Source organism: Lathamus discolor, chromosome 5 (genome assembly GCF_037157495.1).
Source record: "Lathamus discolor isolate bLatDis1 chromosome 5, bLatDis1.hap1, whole genome shotgun sequence".
Classification (NCBI taxonomy): Eukaryota; Metazoa; Chordata; class Aves; order Psittaciformes; family Psittacidae; genus Lathamus; species Lathamus discolor.
Genome location: NC_088888.1, coordinates 34756823 through 34782467, shown reverse-complemented (window position 1 = coordinate 34782467; position 25645 = coordinate 34756823). Strand labels below are relative to the sequence as shown.

General features: G+C 36.8%; 1 protein-coding gene across 10 annotated transcripts in view; it reads left to right on the top strand.

Annotated features, from left to right (window-relative positions):
* The window catches only part of FAM120B (family with sequence similarity 120 member B), a 55029-nt gene that overhangs the window by 12230 nt on the left and 17154 nt on the right, over positions 1-25645 (top strand). For 8 of the 10 annotated variants that reach the window (XM_065680357.1, XM_065680354.1, XM_065680356.1 and 5 more), the window contains exons 4-6: positions 1421-1515; positions 7553-7726; positions 11856-11948. In XM_065680357.1, coding sequence (XP_065536429.1) covers positions 1421-1515; positions 7553-7726; positions 11856-11948 — 362 coding nt within the window. The remainder of the gene's footprint in view (positions 1-1420; positions 1516-7552; positions 7727-11855; positions 11949-25645) is intronic. The other 2 variants (XM_065680355.1, XM_065680352.1) reach the window with 1 other exon arrangement.

Below are 25645 nucleotides of genomic sequence, written 5' to 3'. Positions count from 1 at the left end.
TTGTGTTCTTTTCCCCTGCCTCTTTTATCCCTGACACTAGAACTCCATCTGAGGCATTTCTGCTCATTCATTCATGCCAACAGTCATTTGCAGTGTTGAGCTATGAATGAGATCAGGAAATTTATGTGACTGAACTTTTTGGGTGGTGGAGGGAAAGGAAGGAGAGTGTTGGAGAGGTTTGGTTTATTTTAAGCTAGGTGAAGTTTTTCATTAGGGTTCATAATGTGGCATCAGAAATAGTTGTGCAATAAAGTGCAGGATGATTGGAATTGATGATAAAAGGCAGAAATTGTAAAGATTGGCCTCAGCACTGGGCGAGAGCTGGAAGGAATTAGATACAGCTCTGTGAATCTGGAAAGTGACATGGGTGGGAAACCTGTAAGATTTGCCTGGAAAAGATTTGGAAACACTATTCCAACTGCCCAGGACTAACTAAATCTGTCTGCTTCATACTGTTTACCAGACTTCAGAGAGTGGAAATTTAGGGCACTATAACAAGGTCACCATAAGCAGTATCTGTACAGAATGCAGAAGCACCATTCATAACAATAATTATTGTAGGGTTTTTTAAGGGTGACTTGCGTTGGAACGATTATGAGCTGACTACTGGAAATTAGGTAGGCTGCATTTCAAAAAATCTTAAATGTTTTAGTTTCTTCTAAGGATATTTTTTTCCTTTTTTCTTCCCTAAGCATCAAGTAGTTAGATGCACAACTCAAGCAGTGAAATTTTTAATTTGAGAGGCTCCCTACTCTTTATTGGAGGGCGGGGTAGAGCTGAAGTTAGGGGGTAGGAAACCACTTGAGCTATTATGCATAAACAATCCCTTTATACTAGATAAAAGGTCTGGAACAACGGGCTGTAAAAGCTCTGCATCTGATGGTGGCATGACTCCATTGCTGTCAGCTTTCAAATAGCCATCAAGGCCTTATAAAGATTTTGTCTTAAACCCTGACACAGGAAACATCAGGGCAAGTTGGGAGGAGAATCATATTAAGGACTGACTGCAATATGTGGCAGTGTGACAGCCCTGGGAGACTGAGACAGCTCATGTGGGTCCCTAAGCTATGTGAGATGCCTTCATAGCTTCCTGAAGTGCCTTGAAATGGGAAGGCCTAAAATTGTCTGTAAGCCGTTTTAGAATGTTTTCCACAGACTAGTACTTACATTTATGGTTACAGTTCCCAACTCCAAACTCATGTTTATAGTGCATAATTCAGAGTTTCTTCATTTGTTCTGATCATCTGTCGCAAAGATGCCAAAACTGATTTTTTTTTTGTTTGTTTTTTAAGAAGCTGAGCAAATAAGTAATTTCAAATGCCTCCCATTACTTTAGAATCCCTATCACTGCTGCTTCTGACTTTTACACTAGTGTCAATACTTGCATTTGACTTACTGATCCAATTCTGTCTTTTTTTAGGTGGAGCCTATTCTTTCGTGAAAGAGTGGTTTGTCTATTTTGGAAATCCTCTCAAACAGCCAGAGCTCATACAGCCTGTACAACCTATTCCAGGTAGAATAAAATGTGTTTAAATCTGAACTGAAATAATGCCATCGCTACAATAAGGTTAGGCAATCCATCATCACATGTTTGATATGGAATCCAAAACATCTGTGGAGAACAAGGAGCTAAAGTAGAAATGCTGCAGGCCTGTAATTGCTTTTAATTACCCTGTGTAATTGTAACAGGATTCAGCTTTGACCTACATGTTATTACTGTGTCCTGTCAAATCCAGTGCTAATTCAGACATCAGTTCTAAAATGCAAACAGTTTCTTAGAGGTTCTAAATACTGCTTTGACGCTGGCATAAGTGGTATGTGGGGCCATATGAAAATTCTTCTATTAAGCTGCTTGAGAGAATGTGTTAACAAGACTGGCAGAGAAGATCACCTGTGACAACCCAGAAAGAGAATCCAGCTTTCAGTAAAAATATAACTAGGCCACTGAAGCTGTTTCTACTCTTAAGCATCAAGTGTTTTGTGTGTCTTTTATCTTCTTTGGTAAAGAACGCATGAACACTCTTAATGAAATTAACAGAATGTGTTACGTTTACAAGAAGTATCATACACTTTAGTGAAAAGATTGGGCACTGTATATGTCACTAAATTGTATCATGCAATGCAAATTTAGGACAGGAAGTAAACAATACTGTATCAATTCTGTTATTTCAGAAAGAAAATTCTTCTAATTGTTCATTTGATCATGCTGTTGTAGTCATAACCCCTCTACCTCTACTTTCGCAATGCTCGCTCTCTTTCTGGTCATCTGCTTTTATGTGGATCAGGAGCTCAGAGATTTTTAGTCTTTCATATGAATTTAGTTAATTCCATTGATACACAATACCATTGATATCTTGTTAAGAAAAATTATTATCTATTAACTTTTTGAGAGTAATTACCAATGCTTCTTTCTTCAGTATCCAGAGCTTTCTGTAGCAGTTCTTGTTCTGATCTAGTCTAAATCCAGGTTTAAAAGAAGGTGGGTTTGTTGGGGTTTTTTCTCGGGGGGAGGCAGTTGTGTTTTGGTGTGGTGGTTTTTTTTGTTTTTGTTTTTGTTTTGTTTTGTTTTGTTAGGGCTTGCTTTAGAACCTACTTTGTTTTTATTTTCTAGGATTATAGTAAATTTTTTTAAGGTACCCGAAGATTGTACATTTATCTTCATATTTGAAACTTGTATATTTAATAAGAGTCTTCAAATTCAAGGCTTAAGGAAAACCAGTTGATCTTTAGATATCAGCCTTTTCAAAATCCTTTTGAGAGAAACTGGAAAGAAATGAGTTATATAGACAAAGTACAAACAAGGTTTCATTTGATATACAGTAGTTTCACTGTCCAGTACCCTGATACAATATTAAGAGAGTGATTATCTAATTGACTTGATGATAGCATGAAATTGCTGTGAAGTTTTCCAAATGGATATGAATATGCAGGGTAAAAATTGGTCTGTGCTTTTCAACTGTCTTATTTCAGTATACAGTGGTCTGGTAACATGCATTGGTAAAACAAGCAAACAAAACCCAACATAGTATAAACATGCCTAAGTAGCTGCATTTCAGTTTACATGGCAAATGTATTTTATTTGTTGTGAATTTTTCCTTCCCAGATAGTATAGTACCTTCCTCCCTTGCTGGAGAGAAATCCACTTAGTCTTATGTACTTTGGTTCTACTGCTCTGCAAATATGCTACACATAGAACCCACCCTCATGTTGACAATAAACAGGATTTAAAATCACTCTGTGTGTTTGTTTATAGCAACCACATAAGAAGAGTTTATAAAAACAGCATCTTCTCAGCCATAATCTTTACTTTGTAATGAAAGGCTGTTCAAGCAGACTATTAAAAAAGGGGAGGAGGACTTGTAGTGTTTATTTTTAGTGCTCTGTTGTCATTCCTCCAGTGCACAAATATTTTTCTAATATTTTTACAGTCCATATTAGTATGCCTTACATTCACTCATGCATCTTTTATTTTCCACAGCAGGACTTTCTAGTTCACCAAATAAGGTTCTCAACAGCGCATCAGATTTTTCAGACAGGGATCATATTAAGAGCTAAATTTAAAGAAGTTGTTATAGGAAGTTAGAGTTCAGAGCTGTCAATCAAGATCAGGTTACTCAAAAAGAGGAAAAACCTTACCAGAAACTATTTAAAAAGTCACAGGTGCAGTTAATCTGGGAAGGCCCTGCTTTATCTTTTGGGGAAAATATAACCTCATCATTGCAGCTACTTCACAAATGTGCTGAGAATACATGGGAAATCCTGACTGTTCAATTTGATTTAGATTTGAAAGTCTGAAGAAAGAATATTTGATCTGAACTTCAGACTGCAGTGCACATAACCATAACTATCTTATATTTTGCATTGATGTAAAAAAAAACCCAAAAAGTAGAGTTTCCACTGTTTTTTTTTTTTTGTTTGTGTGTGTGTAAACCAGCAGAACTCTCTTCCATCTGAAAAGCTTGTGGGCAATAGATTCAATGTTAGCTTTTCTTAAAAATGAAATATTGAATCCTAAAGGCTGTAAGATAATAAAATATATTTAAAATACAGTGTGTATTATATATATTTTTTTTTCTGGAGAGACAGTCTTCTGAATTGGCATCTGTGCTTGCTTGCCTTCTATCTGTTCTTCTCTTCCAGAATGTTTCTTTTCAGTTGAATGAATGTGATCGTTATGCTTCCCACACATCGACAGAGCAGCACTTAAATGATAAAAACGTCTCTGAGAATTGAAATTTATTAGAAGGCCTGTGAGCCAAGAAAATACTGTTCAACATCCGTATGTTGTGAACATAGCAGATCTATTTGTTACATCTGCAGTTTATATGGAACAGAAAAAGTTTTAAAGTAAAGTATTTACTGGAATTTTGTGGATTCTGGTTTTCATTTTATTTCTGAAAATGTGTAGGATATTGTAGCTTCATAGCAGGACTTTGGATGTATATTCACTATTCTAATCATTGCGTCTTACAGGAATATGTCATGAATATGCTTATGTTCAAAATGCAGTTTCTGAAATACTTCTTCAAAGGTCAGATTTAATTGGCATTTGAGTTTATGGCATCTTTAAAACTAGCCACAATTGTTAACAAGTTAAGGTTCAGTGTTTCTAGCAAGTACATTTTTATAAACTTATTTTTATTGCTCAGTATTTACATGAGTTTGTAAAGCAATGAAGTGTAAAAGTTCTGTTCCTGGTGTTATAAAATGGAATTTCAATAGTCATTATTTTAACTACACATAAATAGTTGATATGATACTTTTATATCTATGTACGTAATGATGACATAAGTTGGTATATATGTGAGGATCCCTTTTGTATAAGCCTTGAGTTCAATAATATCCTAGTATTACTGCATTCTGCAACTTTTGCATGCGTCGCATATTTGTAAATCAGTAATTGAGGCTCAAACAAATGAAATATTTATGTATTCCCTTGAAGTGCTCATGTTATCATGGTGCTTTCTATATGACAGTGTCTCTAAATGTGTGAGTAAAAAGGAAAATGGGGAAAAAAATGTTTTTTCTTTTAACTTGCTAGTTATCTATTTTTGTGTTTAGGCAAGTAATATCTCTTGATTTCCAATAGAGGTTTTTGTGACGCTGCTCTTCTTGGAGTTCCCAAGGACTACAGTTTACATAGTACTGAATACAGTTTTCACAGTTTTATGCATGTTGAGAATGACCATAAGCATATGCAGTGTTTGAGGTTCTCTCTGTAATTCATAGGAACGTGTGGTTTCTACAACCCCAGTAGGAATGATAATTTTCTCATGACTGATCTTTACAGTAAAGGTGTATCAATTATAAATATCTAGTATGTTTAATTCTGTTTCCCTTTTGGTGCTTAGTTTGGGGTTTTTTTTTTTTTTTAGGTTAATTTAGTGAATTTCTCTCAGCAATTTTCTAATTGCTGTAAAGTATATAATGAGGGAACTAAAGCAGAGAACAGTTTTGGAGGACTACTGTACAGGAATCTTAGGTCTCTTGTTGACTTCAACACATGATGGAAGAGTCATTTAACAGCGTAATTGTTTCTTTGTTTTACATATCTTTCATTTAAGGGTTAATATAATGGATTGATCTTAGTTATTACATGAAATTTAATTACTTGTAGAAGAAATCCTTTCAGAAAAGCACTTTTGGTTGGTATGTTCCAAGAGGAGATTGTGTTAAGTCTTCTTTCCCAGAGTAAATAACTCATAATTCAACAGTACCTCTTTTTCCCAGGCGCAAGTAGATGTTGGTTCTGAAAGAGTAAGAAACTGTTTATAGAAGAGATGTCTTGAATTTTTGGTTGAGCTCTCTCTACATAGATATGTAGTGTTGATTATTGATGTGGTTCATAGTTTTATTCTGAAAAAAGAAAGAAATCTATTATTAGGTATACCCCTGGATGCAAGTCATTTAAAAGAAACAGCTGTACAGATGGAAAAAGTACTTTCCTTTAACTGGTTCTTGGCATATCTTTTCATATGCAGCTGATTGGGAAGCTTCTAGAAAGCGGAAATCATCACAACTCTATGAGTTTATGTATATAAAAATTGTTTCACACATTAAAGTTGCTTAGCCTTGGTAGGAAAAGTTGGCTTTGCTCTGCTTTTATGCATGTTATGTTTGCTTTTCTTCTTTGAAATCAGTCTCTGCTTTTCTTTTATTAAAGCAACAATTACCAGTATCAAAACCAGTAATATGAGTCTTACTGTGCTGTCTGTACTGGACCACTCACTGCCAATATTTATGTTATCACTAACTTGTATTTCTAACTAAAATCAAGCAACTTAGATTTTTTTCATAATATATGCATCTCCCTATAAAAGAAGGTCTGAATCTCTTACAGTGGTATGATGGTGTTTTTTTACATGGTTAAAACTTTTGATGGGAGAGTTAGACTTAAAAATAGTAAAGGAAACATCCATCACGGGGATGAAAAAAGAAAATCCTATCTTCTAGTTTCCCCCTCTCCAAAGAATTAGTACCATTTGGTTAATGGGCTTTCTTGGCTAAATAAACATTGTCTATGTAGATTTCAGCACCTTGTCACTTTAACCATTTATTATCACCAAGTGTTCCTAACTGGGCTACAGCTGCTGCCTGTCACACAAAAAAGGAAAAGGTGTTACCAAATGTAGCTTAATTAGCCCACATTTAAAATTCACACCTCATTTTATTTAACTACAGAAGCAGCAGTATTTTATGGGAGGATTCTGTCTTTAATTGGGATTCTTAGGCATAAATAGTTAGCTGTTCTGTTATTTCACGTGCATTAGTGTTTATTTTCATAATGGATTAAATGTAATTTAAATGGGGAGCAAATTTTAGTTCACAAGTTGGGGATGGCAACATGGGATAAATATTAAGGATTTAGAGACCACTGTGAATGATACTATAGAAAGTCTGGAAGATATGTTGTACATAATTGATGGCAGTTCTTCTGTGTGTGTTTGCAACAGTGTTTTATTCAGTAGCCTAGGGAGTGCAAAATACCAGAGAGCCTTGTCTTCTGTTCCCAAACTGGAACCTACTGCAGAGGAGCTGTACAAGCACAGTGTTTTGTGTAGGATGTGTTTGCCAGCAAATGCCATAGGTGACCGGTTGTTCATTAAAACAGGTGATTATTAGGGAAGCAGTGTGAGGATCCTTCAAGGACCCCTGAGAGAGAAAGAGAGAGAAGAAACATATGGTCGTTTTTTGCTGAATCACTGTTTTATGATGAACCTAACCTTATTTAATGCTGCGAAACCCCAAGGGAAAGGACACACTTGCAGGCAGACTTTTTGCCTGCTGTCTCAAAGTCGTCTGCATCTTTGGTAACAGTTGAATTCAGCCCACTCTGCTTAAACATGCCCGTATTCAATACAACTTGTTTAAATTACAGGCCTCTTTTTTTTTTTTTTTCCTCCACAAATGCCAAGTTTTGTCAAATACATTTCATTTTCAATTCTGTTGTTGCAAGTGCCAAGAGCAGATCAGTTGTTTCCTTTCAGATTGTAATGAGGTAGGCATGTTTTATCTTGTTGCTGCCAAGATAGAATAATGGATTTCTTTTGTAGGTGGAACACCTAATTTGAAAACACTGTGGTTTGCCAAAGGACCTGATGTGGAAAAGCAGCGATATAGTACATTTTTGGCATGCTTTCACCTTCACGATGGGATGGAGTATCTCCAAGGTCTAGAAGCACCTGTTGCAGCATTCTGTTGCTTGCTGCTCTATCTTATGATGCAGGTAACTGGGACAGTTGCTTTTTCTTCAGCTGTCATCCCTGATAGATGTGATTGACTAATGAATTGTTTCTTGCTAGTCTGTGCTGGATTTTTCTCTTAATCTTTACCATAGGCATAGATGTTCAAGTATAATAATACTGCATTACAGTATTTTTAATTACTTCATTTAACATGTGTCATCCTGTTCAAGAAACACTTGTGTTTTTTAGTAGCTAATCATAACTTTCACATGCCCATGACAAAGCCCCTTGAGCAGTTCAACAGAGAGAGTATAAACTGAGGGATTTCCCCTGCGTTTGTGATCCTGTTTGCAAATTAAAACTTCTCTTTTTGTGTTTCCTTTGTGTCATCGAAAGAAGACATTCCCTCAGGTGACTATGCAGTCTGTGCCAACAGACTATATAAATATTTAGTCAGCTGTCACTACTTTTTCACACCATCTTGCCAATCTACTCAGTTTCAAGCCAGAATTGGGGATATGGCTCTTCTCATTAAATTCTGAGTAATAGGGGATCATTAGGTAGCAGTTCTGTTATAATTCCAAGCATTTGCCAGCCTGCAGACTACCTTAATTGTAACATAAAGGAACACTAACTGAAATAAAATATTGCTTCATTATTTACGTTTCTCTTAGGTATTTAATATATTGTCCATACTTGCCACCTTTCAAGTGTTGATCTCACAAGATTTTCCTCTTTGAGAATGAGAAAATTATGATGCCTTTATCTAATCTGATAAGCTCAGTTGTACTTTTCCTTACACTGAACTGCATTTTGTCTTTTGGTTTGTTTTTCTCTCAGACTTTGCTTCCCTCTAACAGATTTATACTGGTGTATGTTGCATGATGACAAGCTCTCCCTGCCTTTTCCTTTCTTCTTCCTCTTTACAAGTTTACTCAGACGATTCACTGAGGAATTATGTACGGGAACTATACAAATTATCTATATAGCTCTTTTTTTAAATTACTATGTTTTGTATAGCAGAATATGAATGGAAAGGTTTTTGAAGATAAAATTTATTAAACATTATTTCATGGCTTGCAGTTTCAATTCAGCAAGATACATATCATATACTTAGCTTTTAAATTACTCTTAAATGGTTTTTGTATTTGGATATGAAACCATAGTTTCATTTATCTATTTTCACTCTTTCATTTATTTATTGTGATATCCTGTATAACCTTTCACAGTATGATTACTAAATTATTTTGGAGGGGTTTCTTTAGTAGGATTAAGAAGAGTAATGGGATAGAACACCTACAGAAATGTGGATTTACTGAGCCTTGATCACAGCAAAATTAATAAAGTGTTAAAAAAAGCAGCTTGTTAGGGATTTGGTTTTTGGATCTTACTATTTCAATGGTGAATGCTAAAAACAAAGATGAAAACAGTTTTGCAGCTGATGTTTTCAGTAAGAATAATGGCAGAGGACTTAGCAATAGCAATAGCAGAGGACATGCAATGGGCTTAGTTTCATGGGAGGTTTTTCATGGCATTGCCAGTTTCTCAACACCTGTTCCGTTTTCCTGAGTCTCTTGTGCCCTCTGAATATCACTGATACAATCTACTTTGTGAACCAGACTAGGGAACTGATTTGGATTAAACTGTTTCTCACTGATGAGTTGTTTTATGTGTTGCTTAGTTGTCCATTTGTTTTCTTGGGTGTTTGAGAGGAAAACGTGAGAGCAAGAGTGCCAGCAGCCACGTTTCAAGCTAGCCATACTGCTTCCATTTGTTTTATAGCCGAGAAAACAGTGCTTGTCTAACTGTGGCCTAATTCTTGTCTTTACTTAACCCTTTAGTCTTACATTTATATTAGAGAAGGAAGGCAGATTTTTACCACAAAGGTGATTTAAGATGAGCAACTGAAGGTTGCCTTGAAGCAGGCTAACATCATTTCCTTCAGCTCATGTAAGAGAGAAGTATACTTCTTAACAATGTCATTACTTATCATCTAATCTGAGTTTTGCAGGAGCCAGCATACTGACCTACCCATCTGGCTTTCCCAAAATTCATGTGCAAGTATTTAATGAAAACTTAAGATGCAAGTTTGGGGTTTTTTTCCAAACAAGAAAAAATGTGAAATAAACAAATCTTAGCAATGTAAAGAAAGTGTCAGTTTGAAGAGTAATCTTTTCTATGAGGGTTCTTTTCAAATATCCTCCAAATTGAGAACAGAAATAGTGAAAAAAATACAAAATAATAGGTCTGTCTTTAAAGTTGTTGAAATTCATTCATTCGAATACCAAACCGTGGAGCCTGCAAAGAAAGGGGAAATTTCTCTTTCAAGCTCTTGCAGTTTTGGAAGAAATCTGACACTGGAACTACGATAACCCACCAACCTTGGTGACTTAATAAAATATTTCTCAAAAGAAGTGTTTTGGTATTTGTAAGTCTTTTGGCTTATCTGCTCTGTTAGGGGCATTTCTTTGCTGTTGTACTAGCAAGCAGTCTTGGACTTATTTTTCTTAGGACACAATTGTGCAAGTATTAAGGGTTATTTTGTAGAGGAAAGTCACTTTTTCTGTTACTGCAATGCATACAGTGTACAGGTTTAGTAAACCTCTCTTGTTTCCATCTACACAAAGGTGACATCTGGCTTACAATACAGGGTAAAGTAGGGCCATTATCAGATCTCAGCAGCCTGGTGGAGTTAATGAATACCAAGAAGCATTTAGAATGCTTGAAGCTTTTCTGATACTCCTCACATTCATGTGCTTGACGCAAATTTTAATAGCATTGTAGAAGGGAAAGTATTTTACAGTGGGACAAGCAGCAAGGTATGATTTTAAAAAGAATTCTCAGTAATGGTTGAGTAATTTTTATCTTGAGCAGGAAAGAAAGGGTCACTCTTCCTAAATAAAGTGATTCTAGATGTCTGCTTATTGTTTGGGGCTTTCTTGTTTGTTTTGTTCTTGTTTGGTTTTGGGTTTCTTGTTGGTTTGTTTTTTTCTTTTCCTACTGATCTACATAATGTTCCCTTTTTTTGTTAATTTTTATCTCCTCCATTTTTTCTGTCACTTTTTGATTTTTAATAGCCTCGATAGAAACTCTTAACAGATTGAAATGGAATGTACACAACATGCCCCAAAAATAAAGTAAGTGCAGAGTTTTAGGCAACCTTTTAACTACTGTAAGCCCACAATGCACATTTCTGCACTTTCCAACAGAAACCTTCCCTCAAGTTCCAGCTGATAAAGAATTGTAATGCTTTATGGATCTCACTTAGAGACCTCTTTATAGCCTCAACATTTGTAACAGATCTTTGGTCCTGGTGCGCATGTATTATTTATAGTGTTCTTGGTAGAGGAAGCAAATGATCAGAAATGAACTGGTACTGTCAGGGAGTCAGCCCAGCTGGTCTAGAGGCACTGTCTTTCTCCTGAGTTCATAATGTGCCTCCCTATAATCTCAGAATACTTTTTCACAACAGTAAATGCCTCCATTCTCCTTTTTCTGATCGAAGTATTGGAGTGAACTGTTTATGCAAATTTAGGATTTCTCCTCATGTTTTTCCCCTTTAATATTTTAGGTTTAGTATTCTTATAGTTTTGACTTCTTCCAGCGTAAGTATGCAGCCTAAAACCTTAAATAAATCCAAATATGTTTTGTTATATTTTAAAATTTAGCTTAAAGTGGGTAAGTGAAATATTTTAGATTATTTTAAAGGTTCTAACAGATAACCACGTAAACCTTTGAAAAAAATCCTAAGGGTGGTTACGTCTGTGGCTCACTGAGGTGGTTTTCATTCTGGGTCTTGATTATAAAGAAATTTGTATATTTTTTAAATCTCAGGTTTTTACTATGGTTAGTGTTATGGAGACGAAGAAATTTCTTGTAGTTAAGAAACTCCAAAGGAAGAGTAGGGAATACATGAAGGGTGGGCATTTTGTTTGCTGTGTGGAAATCCATGTGTACACACTTCACACCTGTATTGGGGTATGTGCTTCATTCAAGTTGTGAGAGTATTTTGTTCCATTTAAGTGTCTTCTTAGATGATGTATTCATGGTGGTTGTCATTTCATGAGATTGTTAATTTATGTTTGATCTGCTTGAGCAAGAGGAGTTGATTTTCAGAAAGTTCCTCTTCAGAGCTTTAAGATAATTTGTTATTTTTTTCATCTGCTTTAGGTCAGTAGCCTCTCTATGGAGGACTTAAACGCATTTGTGGCACTTGTTCTCTGCCTCAAAGGGAAGTCAGCTGCTGAACTGGCAAGTCTGCAGGTATGGACTGGATTAATTGAATAGCATAAAATATTAATGGTAACTGTGCGATGAATATTTTGGGGGAAATTAGGATCATAGAATAGTTAGGGTTGGAAAGGACCTTGAGATCATCTAGTTCCAACCCCCCTGCCATGGACAGGGACACCTCACACTAAACCATGCCACCCAAGGCTCTGTCCAACCTGGCCTTGAACACTGCCAGGGATGGAGCATTCACAACCTCCCTGGGCAACCTATTCCAGTGCCTCACCACCCTAACAGGAAAGAGTTTCTTCCTTATATCCAATCTAAACTTCCCCTGTTTAAGTTTTAACCCATTACCCCTTGTCCTGTCACTACAGTCCCTAATGAAAAGTCACTCCCCAACAACCCTATAGCCCCCCTTCAGATGCTGGAAGGCTGCTATGAGGTCTCCACACAGCCTTCTCTTCTCCAGGCTGAACAGCCCCAACTGTCTCAGCCTATCTTCATACAGGAGGTGCTCCAGTCCCCTGATCACCCTCATGGCCCTCCTCTGGACTTGTTCCAACAGTTCCATGTCCTTTTTATGTTGAGGACACCAGAACTGCACACAATACTTCAGGTGAGGTCTCACAAGAGCAGAGTAGAGGGGCAGGATCACCTCCTTTGACCTGCTGGCCACGCTTCTTTTGATGCAGCCCAGGATACGGTTGGCTTTCTGGGCTGTGAGCGCACACTGAAGCCAGCTCATGTTCATTTTCTCATCGACCAGCACCCCCAAGTCCTTCTCCACAGGGCTGCTCTGAATCTCATCTTTGTCCCACCTTTAGTTGTGCCTGGGATTGTTCCGACCCAGGTGTAGGACCTTGCACTTGGCATGGTTAAACTTCATAAGGTTGGCATCAGCCCACCTCACAAGCATGTCGAGGTCCCTCTGGATGGCATCCCTTCCCTCCAGCATATCAACTGAACCATGCAGCTTGGTGTCATCAGCAACCTTGCTGAGGGCGCACTCAATCCCACTGTCCATGTCACTGACAAAGATGTTGAACAAGACTGGTCCCAACACCGATCCCTGAGGGACACCACTTGTTACTGGTCTCCAGCCAGACATTGAGCCATTGACCACAACTCTTTGTGTGCGGCCATCCAGCCAGTTCTTTATCCACTGAGTGGTCCACCTATCAAATTGATGTCTCTCCAATTTAGAGACAAGGATGTTGTGTGGGACAGTGTCGAACGCTTTGTACAAGTCCAGGTAGATGACATCAGCTGCTCTAGCCCTGTCCATCAGTTCTGTAGCCCCATCATAGAAGGCCACCAAATTGGTCAGGCAGGATTTCCCCTTAGTGAAGCCATGCTGGCTGTCACCAAGCACCTTGTTGTTTTTCATGTGCCTTAGCTTGTCTTCCAGGAGTATCTGCTCCAAGATTTTGCCAGGCACAGAGGTGAGACTGACTGGTCTGTAGTTCCCTGGGTCATCCATAAATTCTTCTACACTAAGTTGTTTTTTAGATACAAGAACTGTGTGTTGTGGTAAATATATAGGCTTTTAATGTGTTACAGTTCATATGAATACTTACATTTGTTAATCAGATAAAAACAGTAAAATACAAATGACATTGTCTGGTGATTGCAGTCCTCTCAGATTTCTTCCTGACTTGGCTTCCAAACTTCCAGCTGATGGAAAATTTGTAATGGTGAATCCTGTCATGCAACATTGCTTTACTCTTTTTTTTTTCTCCAGGATAGTGTTTTGGGACGTAGTTTGTATGAAAATCACTATATCACATAAGGTTTAGTACTCCTACTTGTGAGAGAACATAAACATAACAGAAACTAAAGCAAAAAAAAAATGTTGTTACTTAATGTGGCCCAATGTAGCAAACACCTTTGGTATCACACTATTCCACAATTTTTCAGGAGTTCTTTTTAATATTTTTATATACTCTCTGGAATCTGGTTCTTTTTTTTGTTTCCTATCTTCTTAATTCCATATATGGAAAAGCAGGTTTCTAGTTGGTTATTGCAGTAGAAACATCTAAATAGTTGTTGTTGCATATCTAATTAGACAACAGTATTTTCAATCTCATAGCTTGCGAATGTATTCAAACTATTAGCAGCTACAGCACAGACTGCACATGCCAATGGCTGTTTGAGTTGTAGGCTTACTTAAAAGTAAGGGGGAAAGGGTGAGAAAAGGTGGGAACCTTAACACATTTTCACTCTGAAAATCTTCCTCAGATTTCCAGTAAGCTCTCTGTTACTTTGAAGAGTCCATGTTAAGAGTTGTAAAAGTACTTTTTGTTGATGGCAAAAAGTACTTTTTGTTGATTGTACTTTTTGTTGATTTTTGTTGATTGTGGTTGGTAACTCCCATTACTATCCATTCATTTCTAGGGCGCAGGGACCAAAATAACAAAACCAGTCTGATTCCCATTTTGTTACTTGATGCATTCTTACAGACAAAGTCCAGTCTCCTATGATTTTTTTCAGAATTGATCACAAGTTTGTCCTGCAGCTAATCAAGTATTAGGTCTGTGTAACAAAAAAGAAGCAATGAGTTGAAGGCAATATGGAAAACAGCAAAAATGTAGGATTTATTTCTGTTGAAGACATTATTGCATAGTGTTGCACTTAACATCGAGTGTGTCATCATCTTATCAAGCCTGCTGTGATAGTCATTCAGTAAAAGCATAAAGGAAGGCAAGAATAAGCAGGAAGTGTTGAAACAAATTGTTATAGGTGCACTCACAGGTACTATTTTGTAAATGTTTGAAGTGCTTGGAAGTTTATTCTGTTTGAATTACATGTCTTTGCATGATTCATTTGTGTTGTGGTTCTATGAAATTATAAATGAGTGTTGTATCTGAACACGTAATATTAATCCATGTATACTGCTTATCAGCAGTCATTTTGCTAATTCAGAGCTGTTCCGAAAATTTTGTAACTTTGCCAGGTTGTGAATAGGGGTAACAGTTTCAGAACTTTCCCCCTTTGCTTTCAGATTAACCTCTGTTTCTGTGTTTTGGTGACCTGGATCTCTCAGAGAATAGTTGCTGTTTCTTAGTTGGTTGTGTGTCTCTGGCTTCTCGAGTTATATTAACAGAAGATGTTACGTTGTATTAATTGTCATAAAAATACTTCTCTTTCTTTATATATGGTACCTATAATTTTGTGGTAGCACCTGGATCAAGTTGAAGATTCATATGAGGTTAATCTCACTTCCCAGGAAGAGTAAAAAATGGTTTATTTCTTGTTTCTGTGCTTCTGAAATGTGGTGTGTAGATGAAGTTGATAATGTCCTGTGAATTTTCTCTTGGAAAGGCCAGAGATTAAACTAATAGAATAATTTATATAAATACTCTAAAAATAATGATCAGTAAAGCAAGCTTTCTGAGCAGTGTAATTCAAGCATCTCATTTTCATGATTCCATCCCAGAATAGCTTAAACTGGTTTTAGTTATTACTGTGTTTATTTGGTAGTTTTATAATATTGAGTTATGCTGTTAAATTAATAGTTAGTAAGTATGGTACCAGTAGATATTCAACAGCTTAATTTTCTATGTATTTGTGTTTAAAATTGAAGGATCCAAGTGCAGTTGATTACACTAACACATATCTGATTAATATATTCGTTCTGTAGTAGGAAAATAGAGGAATAGTCTAGCCTGTTTACCATACTTGTTATTCTCCACTGAGAAATTAAACTTGGTCCGTAGAACTTAGTAACTGAGCTTTCATGGAAGTGATGTTAAACTTAGTAAGCATCTGCAAAATTTTCTGAATATGCTTGCTCATTTGCAATTTTGGGCTTAACACTGTATTATTATTTTAAATGTAGGAAAAAATGTTTACTGCTTGTAGACAGTTCTGTAAAGAACATTGATTTGACAAAAAAATTATTCTGTTCCTGCAAAGGAGTCCATTAGCAAATATGATTTAGCAAAAGAAAACTAAACTTCCACTGTGAAGTATGAGAGAAAATGTGGATAGAGCCTGTTCCACTGATAAGGCTGTGAAGTTCTCTTCATCCTCACTTTCAAATCTACTTTCTGATATAGTATCCATATTTCATAGTTAATGAGATCCATAAACCTGCAAATTCATGAAACATAAATGTTCATGGTTTGAAGAAAGTGGGTTAAAGCCAGAAAAATCCATAGTTTAACAGATGCTGAAAGAAAGTGAGCTGTGGACATATAACTAAAATTCACATTAAACAGTATTTTCTGAGACTAACATAATGTATATACATGAAGATTTGATTAGTTTTCAAGATTGACGGTTTCAAAATACCAAAATGTATTTTTTTTTTTTTCTCCCTGGTTGCCCTGTGCCTCCCTTATATGGTAGATTAACATTCTGCTTTGCCCAGGCCTCTCATAGAGCTTATACATAAGGTCAGAATTAAATTTTAGACCCCAGGTTGCCTGTTTACCTCCTCTGTTTTAAATTGGTGTGTGGTGTTGGCAAAAAGCCCAGAGAGCCATCAGTCTAACTTTGAGGCCATTGTTGAGAAACAGAGGCACCAGCAGTCCTGCTTGTAGTCTTGTTTCTTGTACTGTGCTGGCCCTGGTTGTTTACAAGTGCAATTGTAGATCATCTTTACCTGTAACGCATGTAAAATACTGCCCAAACAGGACAGACCACAATGACTTATAAGCAGAACACTTTTTCTAAGATTTTTCTAAATATGTGAATATATGAGAAAATCGTATTGGAGGTATAAAGTTGTGAGTCACATCTTTTCTGAAAGTCGTGGCCAAAGATGGAGAAGATTCAGAAGAGGTGGAAAGATTCAGTTAAAAAGGAAGTATACCTGGAAATTGGTAGATGAAATTTGGGTCCAATTAAATGCTTTTAAAAGTGAAATGTATGTCAGAAAATATGAACTCAAAGTTAACAGCAGATGCATGGTTGGACATAAATATCACTGCTGGAATTTATGGCATTTGCAAGCTCTTTGTAGCTTTGCCGTAAAAAAATAAAATAAAATAATCCAGTTATGCCAGAATATCTGCTTTGGAGTAATTACATCTTTTGTGCCACTTGTAAAAGGAACTGTTTGGCTGTATATGAGGTATAAGAAAGTCAAGCACTGAAGTGTATTCCTTCAAGTTTTCGAATGCCTTCAGTTATTTGAAAAGTATTACTGATGCAAGATGAGCTGTCATTTTAGTTCTTAAATGGTGAGCTCCAGACAGTCTTTGCAATTTGATTGCAAGTGAACTTTCACAAAATACATGTAAAGTATTACTTAGAATCATAAAATCGTAGCATGGGTTGGAAAGGACCTTAAGATCATCCAGTTCCATCCCTTCAGCCATGGTCAGGGACACCTTCAACTAGAACATGTTGCTCAAAGCCGCATCCCACCTAGCCTTGAACGCTCCCAGGGATCGAACATTCACAGCCTCTTTGGGCAACCTGTTCCAAGTACCTCACCACTCTCACAGTAAAGAACTTCTTCCTTATATCTAACCTAAATCTCCCCTAGCTTTTGGAATAATAATAAGAATAAAACAAATACTCAGCAAGCTAGTTGAGTAGAAAAAAAGCAGAAATAGCTTTGGCAAGAGTTGTAGTTCCATGGGATCTTCGACTAGTTTGCATTGTACAGTGTCATGGAAGCAAAATTAGCTTGGTAGTAGCATTATACTAATATTGCACAAGATTTTTTCTCTGAATATTTTTTCTGAGGGATACTTAGCCATATTCATGTGATAATGCACAATGTTTTAGAGCAGTGTGTAGTTATCTTGGTTGGGGTCCCTCAAATTTCAGAAAGACTCTGCTAAATCTATTCAGTATTTTTAAACTTGATATTTTTTATCACTTGCCTTGTGGACAGAAAAACATAGTAATACCCAGATTCTGAACATTCCAGAATTTCAATCTTCTGACCTATTTGGCAATCCAAGATGAGTTTGTCAATGCCGTTAGATGGGATACTTTTAAGACAGACTCTAAACAGCCTTTGTGAGTTGTCTGTATTTTTCAAAATATAATTGCGTAAAAAAAAAAAAAAATAATCCTTTTTTCCCCAGGGAGTGTGTTTATTGTGCCTGTGTGACTGTTTCCTAATAAATGTTTACTTAAAGTCTAATTGGACTAGGTAAAACAGAAAATACGGGTAAGAATATTGTAAAGATCTCACAGATAAAACTCTTACATACTTAAGACCTGCTTCTGTGATGTACATTAGTATTAACTAAAGTGGAATTCAAGTGCATTGTCATATGCTTTATTGAGTCAGGATCTGTAATCCCACAACATCTGCATCTGTGAAAGGTGTTTTTAAAATGACAGGTGAGATTGTAACTGTCAGAGTGTTGGAAATGTCAGGGATCAAAAATCAGTGCAAATACAATTATATCTCAGGAGCTGAGGTTACTCACTGCTTACAACATTGCTGAAAGTCCCATCTCTACGTTTGTGGCTATTTTCATAAGCATCTTTTGAAGTTCTGAAGAAATTTAAGTATTCTTGGTCCTGTTGCATGGACAGCTGTTCCTTTGCTGCTGTTGGTTCATAAACATATAAAAAGTAATTTTTAGGCTTACATATTCAACTTCCAGACAAAATTGCTGTTCTGCCCTATTCTCTCCCATTTTCATCTTTACCAAATTTGGTATATTTATTAGTATTATTACAGTGTATTTCCCTGAACATTTTTTACAGTTGACATAAACTCTAGTATCAGAATTCACATAACTGTGTGAATTTTGTTATGTGTCACTGGCACAAATACAAACCCCAGCATGACTAGATCAGCTCGTTTACTTTCTGAGAAAAATACATTAATTTAGTTGGATTCAGTTTGCTTATGGAGAAAATTTTGGGCAAGAGTTTGAGCAAGAGCCTTAAAAGAGAGGATTTCTATTCCTTATGTGGAGGATGATGTTGCATTTTTCCTCAACAGTTGTGTAAATTTGCTCTGCTTTTTTGTGAGTTTCCCCTTTTACTGCCCTGTAGCTCATTATTAAAAAGGTTTCAACAAGGGAATACCAGCAGTGTTTCAGTTATAAATACTTTTACAGTTTATATAGCATAAAGAATTTTTCAGGATGTTTAAGGTAAAAGACACTGGAATTTCAGATAACAAAATTACTGTTAATTTTTAATCCATGCCTAATAATATTGCAGGAAATTAAACATAATTATTTAATAGTGAGGATAATAAAGTGCTCCCAAAATATTAAGCAAACTTACAGCTTTGAAAAAATCAGAGATCACTTATTATAGAGAGGGAAAATAATAATAATTTCTGGTATCAGCTGACATTTTCCTGCCAAGTTTATGTTGGTCAAAGTGTATGTTTACTCCTGAGATAAGTAGTTTTCAATTCCTTGCATAACGTATGTTAGAAGAGTCAAGCAGTACATGACGGTTGGAGGTGGTGTTTGCATGGTATAGGTGGGGTTGCTCTCCATTGCATTTAAGGGGTGACCTGTATCCCAACAGGGCAGGTGACCTGCAGGGGTTGGAGCCAGGGAGGGGAAGGGTGCATGCCATCAGGAAGCGGAGGCACGCATGCACCTGCCTGTCATCTGCTTAGGGCTGCCTGCACCTGCCTCCATGCCCCTGTCACGCCTGAGCAGGAATGCGAGCTGCACATCTGTCTTGGCTTTCCCTGGAGAAGCAGATGGCTATGTGTAACTTCAGAGAAGCAAAAATGGTTTCTGAAATGACCTAATGAGCCATTTATAGGTGGATGGAGAAAGAAGAGAAAACAAGCCTTTAGGCATATGGTTACAGTGCTTTGTAGGATATACAGGAATTTTTCAAATTGCTATAGTAGAAATGTTCATCTAGAAGATATGAGAAACAAGCCAGGCTAACTAAGAACTGATTAGTTCCCTTTCTTTTCAAGTGTGTTCTTGACTGATGTTATCATTGTCCAGGGGTTAAAAGTCAAAATGGTGTCCAGTTCCTATTTGTTCCTTTCTCTGTGACTTTAGTCAAACTGTTCAGTTCTTTCTTGTATGTTAGTTCTTACTTGTAACACTCATGCACCAGTAGTTGCAATAATAGAAGTTCTGTAGCAAAAAGTGCTGTATAAATGTGATTTTTTTATACATTCTTAACATTCATATTGATGTCACATATTGATGTCACATGCATATTTTCTTCCCCTTCACCTCTTTTTTGGGATTATTTCATTTGACATTCACTGAACGATAGCTGAGATATGGTTAAAGAAGCTTTTTATAAAGAAATGGAGCTGTGTTAGGAGGAAAGTGATACATGTACGTTATAACATCCCCTACCAGCGTTATATCTTAGCACCTCAAGACATCATTGCCCATTAAGACAATTCTATCCCAGTGTTGGAAACAAAACACAGGGATGATAAACACTAGATGTGTAAAGGTGGTTGAGTGTTATCTCAAAAAAAAATAATTAATGATTTATGGGGAGATTTAGTCAATAGTTTAGGAATCTAATCAGATTGTCTAGTGTCACACCAGCACAGGCACATGTAGGAAGCATAAGCACATTAACAAGAAAGGTATATTACGTTTAGCTAGGCTGCTATATATTCCCTGAGAGATAAGAGACATTCAGTTCTTTGCCAAATACAGAGTTATGTGTGTATTGGTTTTAGCCAGGGCAGTTAATAAATATCTAAGTATAATTTCCTATATATCAGTAGTTTTCTATTTACTTTCTGTACGTGACACAAAAATACATCTTGGCAGAAAATATTCTATGCTAGGGCTGAAGTTCCATGAATTCCTACTAAAGTCAATGACAGCTTTGCTACTGAATCTAATAAAAGCAGAGCTGTGCCAATACACTTTTGTAAAACCATCCCTCAGTCTGCTCAGTATTACTTACTTTTTAGCAAAATTATGCAGTTCTTGTATGTTCTATTTGTACACTGAGGCTCAATACAACAGAGGCATGCTTCAGTCTAGCAACAATGGCAAGCAATATTTTTCAATTATAGGAGGCTAAAAGCTCAGTGGTTCTGCAGGAAGTTTGTTTTGGCACAGCATTTTGTGCCAAAAAAAAAATAAAAATGGGTACCTTTTGTTTTAAAATGGCTGTGGATCAGTTCCTGAGGCTGGAATGTCAGTAAATGCTTCTTTCATCAGCAAAGTGCCTGCAGAGTCCAATGCTGGCTTAAGTGCTGCCACCCCAAAGTTTTGCTGATTACAGAGCATGCATTTTCTTTTAAACAGCATTCTTCTTTATTTTAAGTACACCTTTAAAAATGGCTGTTACTCTCACATATTCCGTTTCCCTGTTTGTATCAATTTGCTGATACAAGGAAATGTAGAATATTACATGTAAGTAATGATATTTTCTTTAAAACCTTTATTTGTAGTTAGTTCTTGAATGGCTCAGAAAACCATCTGTATGTAATAGTTGTGTGCACCAAACAGGGATTCTCTGATTTCACTGTATATGTTCATCTGAACTGTAATGTAGAGTTGATGTTCTTACTCCAAAAGGTAGCAGCTTTAAAGTATGGCAGTTTTCCATTCCAAAAGAAATAGGTATCCTGCAAGTGGTACCCTTGCAACTTAATTACAAATCAGTTCTTCATATCTTGAACTTACCTGATCACAGGTTGCAGGTTGGCAGTTCCTTTCATAGGTCATCTGGGTTACTACTACATTGATTCATGTTTGATTTGTCTTGGAACTTGAGATTGTTGTGAAATAGAAGCAGACCGGTTCTTTTCTTCCTCAACTTGTGGACTTAACAGCTAGAAAACTGCTTAGCCAAAACTGTTTACCTTGGACCATATCACTTCAAAAGGTGAACTGTAGTATCAACAATCTTATTGTGCAGCTGCTTTGCAATACAAAGAAACCTGAGGAGAAGAAGAAACAAAACCAACAAACAGCAAAGCCTGTATTGCACTGGCAAACAGTATTTGTTCTCCTGGATTTCTCTATGCTAACCATCTTCACACAATGGCAGTTTTATTCGAAGAGCCATGGTAATATACCAGCCATGACATTAATAGCAGTCATCATAATGTTTCTGGAATGTTCACATATGTTAAATTTTGCCTAATGTAATTCTGCTGTGGTTCACTGGATCAGGCTATTATAAAGTATATACTCAAAACAGCTTGAGAAAGGGCATGGTCATACATTAGGACAATTAGATCTTGAATAGCTACTCTGATTCTGGGGAGGAAAAAAACAACTCATTTTTAAGCTTGCTGATTTAAACCTTGGACAGTTTTAGCAATGAACTCCCATCTATCAAAATTTCTTTGTAGTCATAATGATGTCTTATACCACAGCAGTGGTTTCATGGTACACTATAAAAAATGTCCGCAAGATAGTCCACCAGATAGCAGCACGCTGAGCAGTGGCATGCCTAACCAGCTGCCATTTGCCAGAATAGTCTGCGGCTGTGAAAGGGCACACTGCATTAGCAAACGTAGCTAAGTATGCTCTGCTGAGTAGTTGTGTTGGTGGGAAGGTTGTGTTGGTGGCAGGGTTTTTGCTCCCAAAACTTTTTTCCATGGATGAGTCCTATTAAGGAGAAGGAAAGGGCTGAGGTAAGGTGTGGATAAGGACTTTAAATCAGGAGTATGGTCAATTTGCAGGTAGTGGCAAATGAAGCCCCTCATTTTAAAGATTTTGGTAAAGGAGCTAATCAGTGTAGAGTAGAATACAGAAATATATATAGTGGGTGTCAGAAAGTAAAGGAGTGTGTTGTAGTTTAACCCCAGCTGGCAAGAAAGTACCATGCAGCTGCTTACTCAGTCCATGCTCCTACCCTTCCCTGGCAGGATGGGGAGGAAAATCAGGAAAAGGTAAAATCCATGGGTTAAGATAACAGCTTAATAATTGAAATAAAGTAAGATATTATTATAGTATTATAATAATGATAAAAAATTTAAAAAGGGGAAAGAGAGGAATAAACCCCAATAAACACAAGTGATGCACAATACAACTGCTCACCACCCACAAACCGATACCCATCTGAACCTGAGCAGCGACTGGTGGTTCCTGGCCAACTCGCCCCAGTTTATATACTGAGGATGATGCTCTATGGTCGTAGAATATCCCTTTGGCTAGTTCAGGTCAGCTGTCCTGGCTGTGCTCCCTTTTGGCTCCTTGTGCCCCTCCTCACTGGCAGAGCATGGGAAATTGAAAAGTCGTTGACTTAGGATACTTAGCAACAACTAAAACATCGGTGTGTTATCAGCATTATTCTTAAACTAAAGCAAAAATACAGCACTGCAGCAACTGCTAAGAAAATTAACTCTATCCCAACCAAAACCAGGACAGAGTGGAATAAGTTTGATATTTGGGGTCATACAATGGAAAGTTACTGGTAATAAGAGAGGGAAGTGACCTTTTGCAAGCATTTGAAGTTTTCCTTTATGTCCCCTAATAACTTTTAATATGTTGGCTAATTTCAGCCACATTTGACAGAGATGTAGGAGTCTCTGAGAGAGGTAAGTTACTGCCGGTTGTTTTAAATAGACAGCTGGGGATAAGGGGAAGGCACTTTAAATTGCCTAAAGGAGGAACCTTTAATGTGACATCATGTTATTAGGGCATCCATGTGAGAGGGAGATACTGCTACAGGCATGGGAAAAAATTTCAGATAATTACTGAACCATTTCAGATGCCAGTGACACAGCACATGCAGGAGCCCATCAGTTCCTGGTTCAGACATACCAGGAGTCTGTTAGCACTTTGTCCTTCATCGGGGACAAACTTTGTTAGTTGCAAGGCAGATGGAGCTACCAGTACTTCTGCTTCTCATAATTCCAGAACATTTAACTATGTTTTGGGGAAAAAAGAAAAAGAAAATGTGATCTTAAGAGTTTTCAGAGTCCCAAACAAATTAAATATATTTTGCTACCAAATAAATTCAGTATTATCTATATGAAGGAAAGGTAAGGAAGTTCAAAGTTTTGTTGCCAAAAACACGAGCATGTATTTAAGACAGTAAAAATTAAAATCCTAATGAATCCATTTACTTTTATAAAAAGGACATGACTGCTGGCTGGGCTACAGTCAGATGTTAGACTGATGACTGTAGCTCAAAATCTATGCAAATGTTCTGTAAATATCCCATGTATTATGGACTGTAATTAGCCCAGTAATCATTTAGATCAGAGGCAGGCAGTTGTAGCTAAAGAAAGAAAGATAATGTTATTTTAACCTTTTTTGTGCAGGTGCTACTGTGGTGTCTAGTACACAACTGTGCACAAATAAGCTGAAGGGACTAAACTTTTTAACTGGTGACACTTACCACAGCAATGTCATTTATGCTGGGGTGGATGTTTTTATGGTTTTTATGTCATTTATGCTTGTGGATACAGTTAAGAGCTCTGATAAAGGCTGATATTTTTGAAAACCAAACAAGAAATGAGAAGCAGACCTTTTAGAACTGAAGGAGATTTTTATCTGCTTACAGATTGGTTAGTAATACTTTTGTATTGTTACTTTCGAGGGTGCTTAAAGGTAAAAGAAATTTGTAAGCTCTTTTTAGGATGACTTCTTTGGAGGTTTTGGCTTAATGTAAATAACAGTGTTGTTCCACAGGGAGGTATCATTTTACATCAAACTCATGATAAAATCTAGTCAATAAACTTTCCTCAACATATAAATACTAAACAGTTGGGTTCTTTACTGGTAAATATTTACTGCAAAGCCTTAGAAGTGTTTAAAAACTGGTTTATCTAGTTTCTGTTGCAGCAGATGCCCTCATAGGATCTCTTTTCAGTCCTCATTTTCCTTAACGCACACCTTGTTTAAGCAGGAAGAGCTTAATTTAAGCCGTAATCTTTTATCAGAATAAACCTTAGTCGTGTTTTCACAATACTGGTACTCTTCTCCCCACTCAATTTGCGAGGTCAAGGAAGCAGGTGATGTACTACACTCCCAGCAGCTGAGTGCTTAAAGCTGATTGATGCCAAGTAAATGTACTGTTTCACCAGCCTATCTCTGTAGAATAGCACTCCTTCAGTTTACCACCATTGCACTACTTTAGGTTATCTTTGCTGAAGAACAGAGCATGTAGCTCCAGTGCACAACATCTTTTGACAACTCACACTGGGAATTTGGTGGGGAGTGAGGGATTGGAACTAGATGATCTTGAGGTCCTTTCCAGTCCAAACCATTCTATGATTCTTTGGTTCTATACTAATGGCTGAAGGCAGGAAGATTTGGAATGCAAGAAAGCAGTCTGTATTTTGGTTGAAAGAATCTTTTTAGTGATACTTTCTGTTACAGTGAATTTAACTTTAGTGAAGTTGTCATCATTTGACAGTTCATCTCTTTGTATTTGGAACACAATGTGTCTTACCTCTCCCAGGCAAAGCCAAGCCTTACTGTTTTAATGACAAGTTCCTGAGATAGGATCTACCTGCTGCCTTTATTGCTCAAGCATAAACTGCCTATGGTTAAATATTTGATCATTTAAAACACAGGTGGGTTTAGGGAGGTAATGTATACTGATAATAAACTGAGTTCAAATGGATCTGAAATAAACTGGTTAAACTAGAGAAATACTCAGATTATTGCTTGGGTCAGCTTTCATTGATTTCTAATTATTGTTCTTCAATTTATTAATTTTAATAAGAAATTAGCAAAAAATACCCTGTCCTTAAGTGTTGTGTTTTTCTTTTTGTAACAGAGGGTGGCTGGGCTGAGGAAGGGGGGAGTGGGATAAAAATGCCTTATGTAATTTTAAAGTTATTTATTTTAAAATTTATATTTCAAAATGTTAGTCGTAGTCAT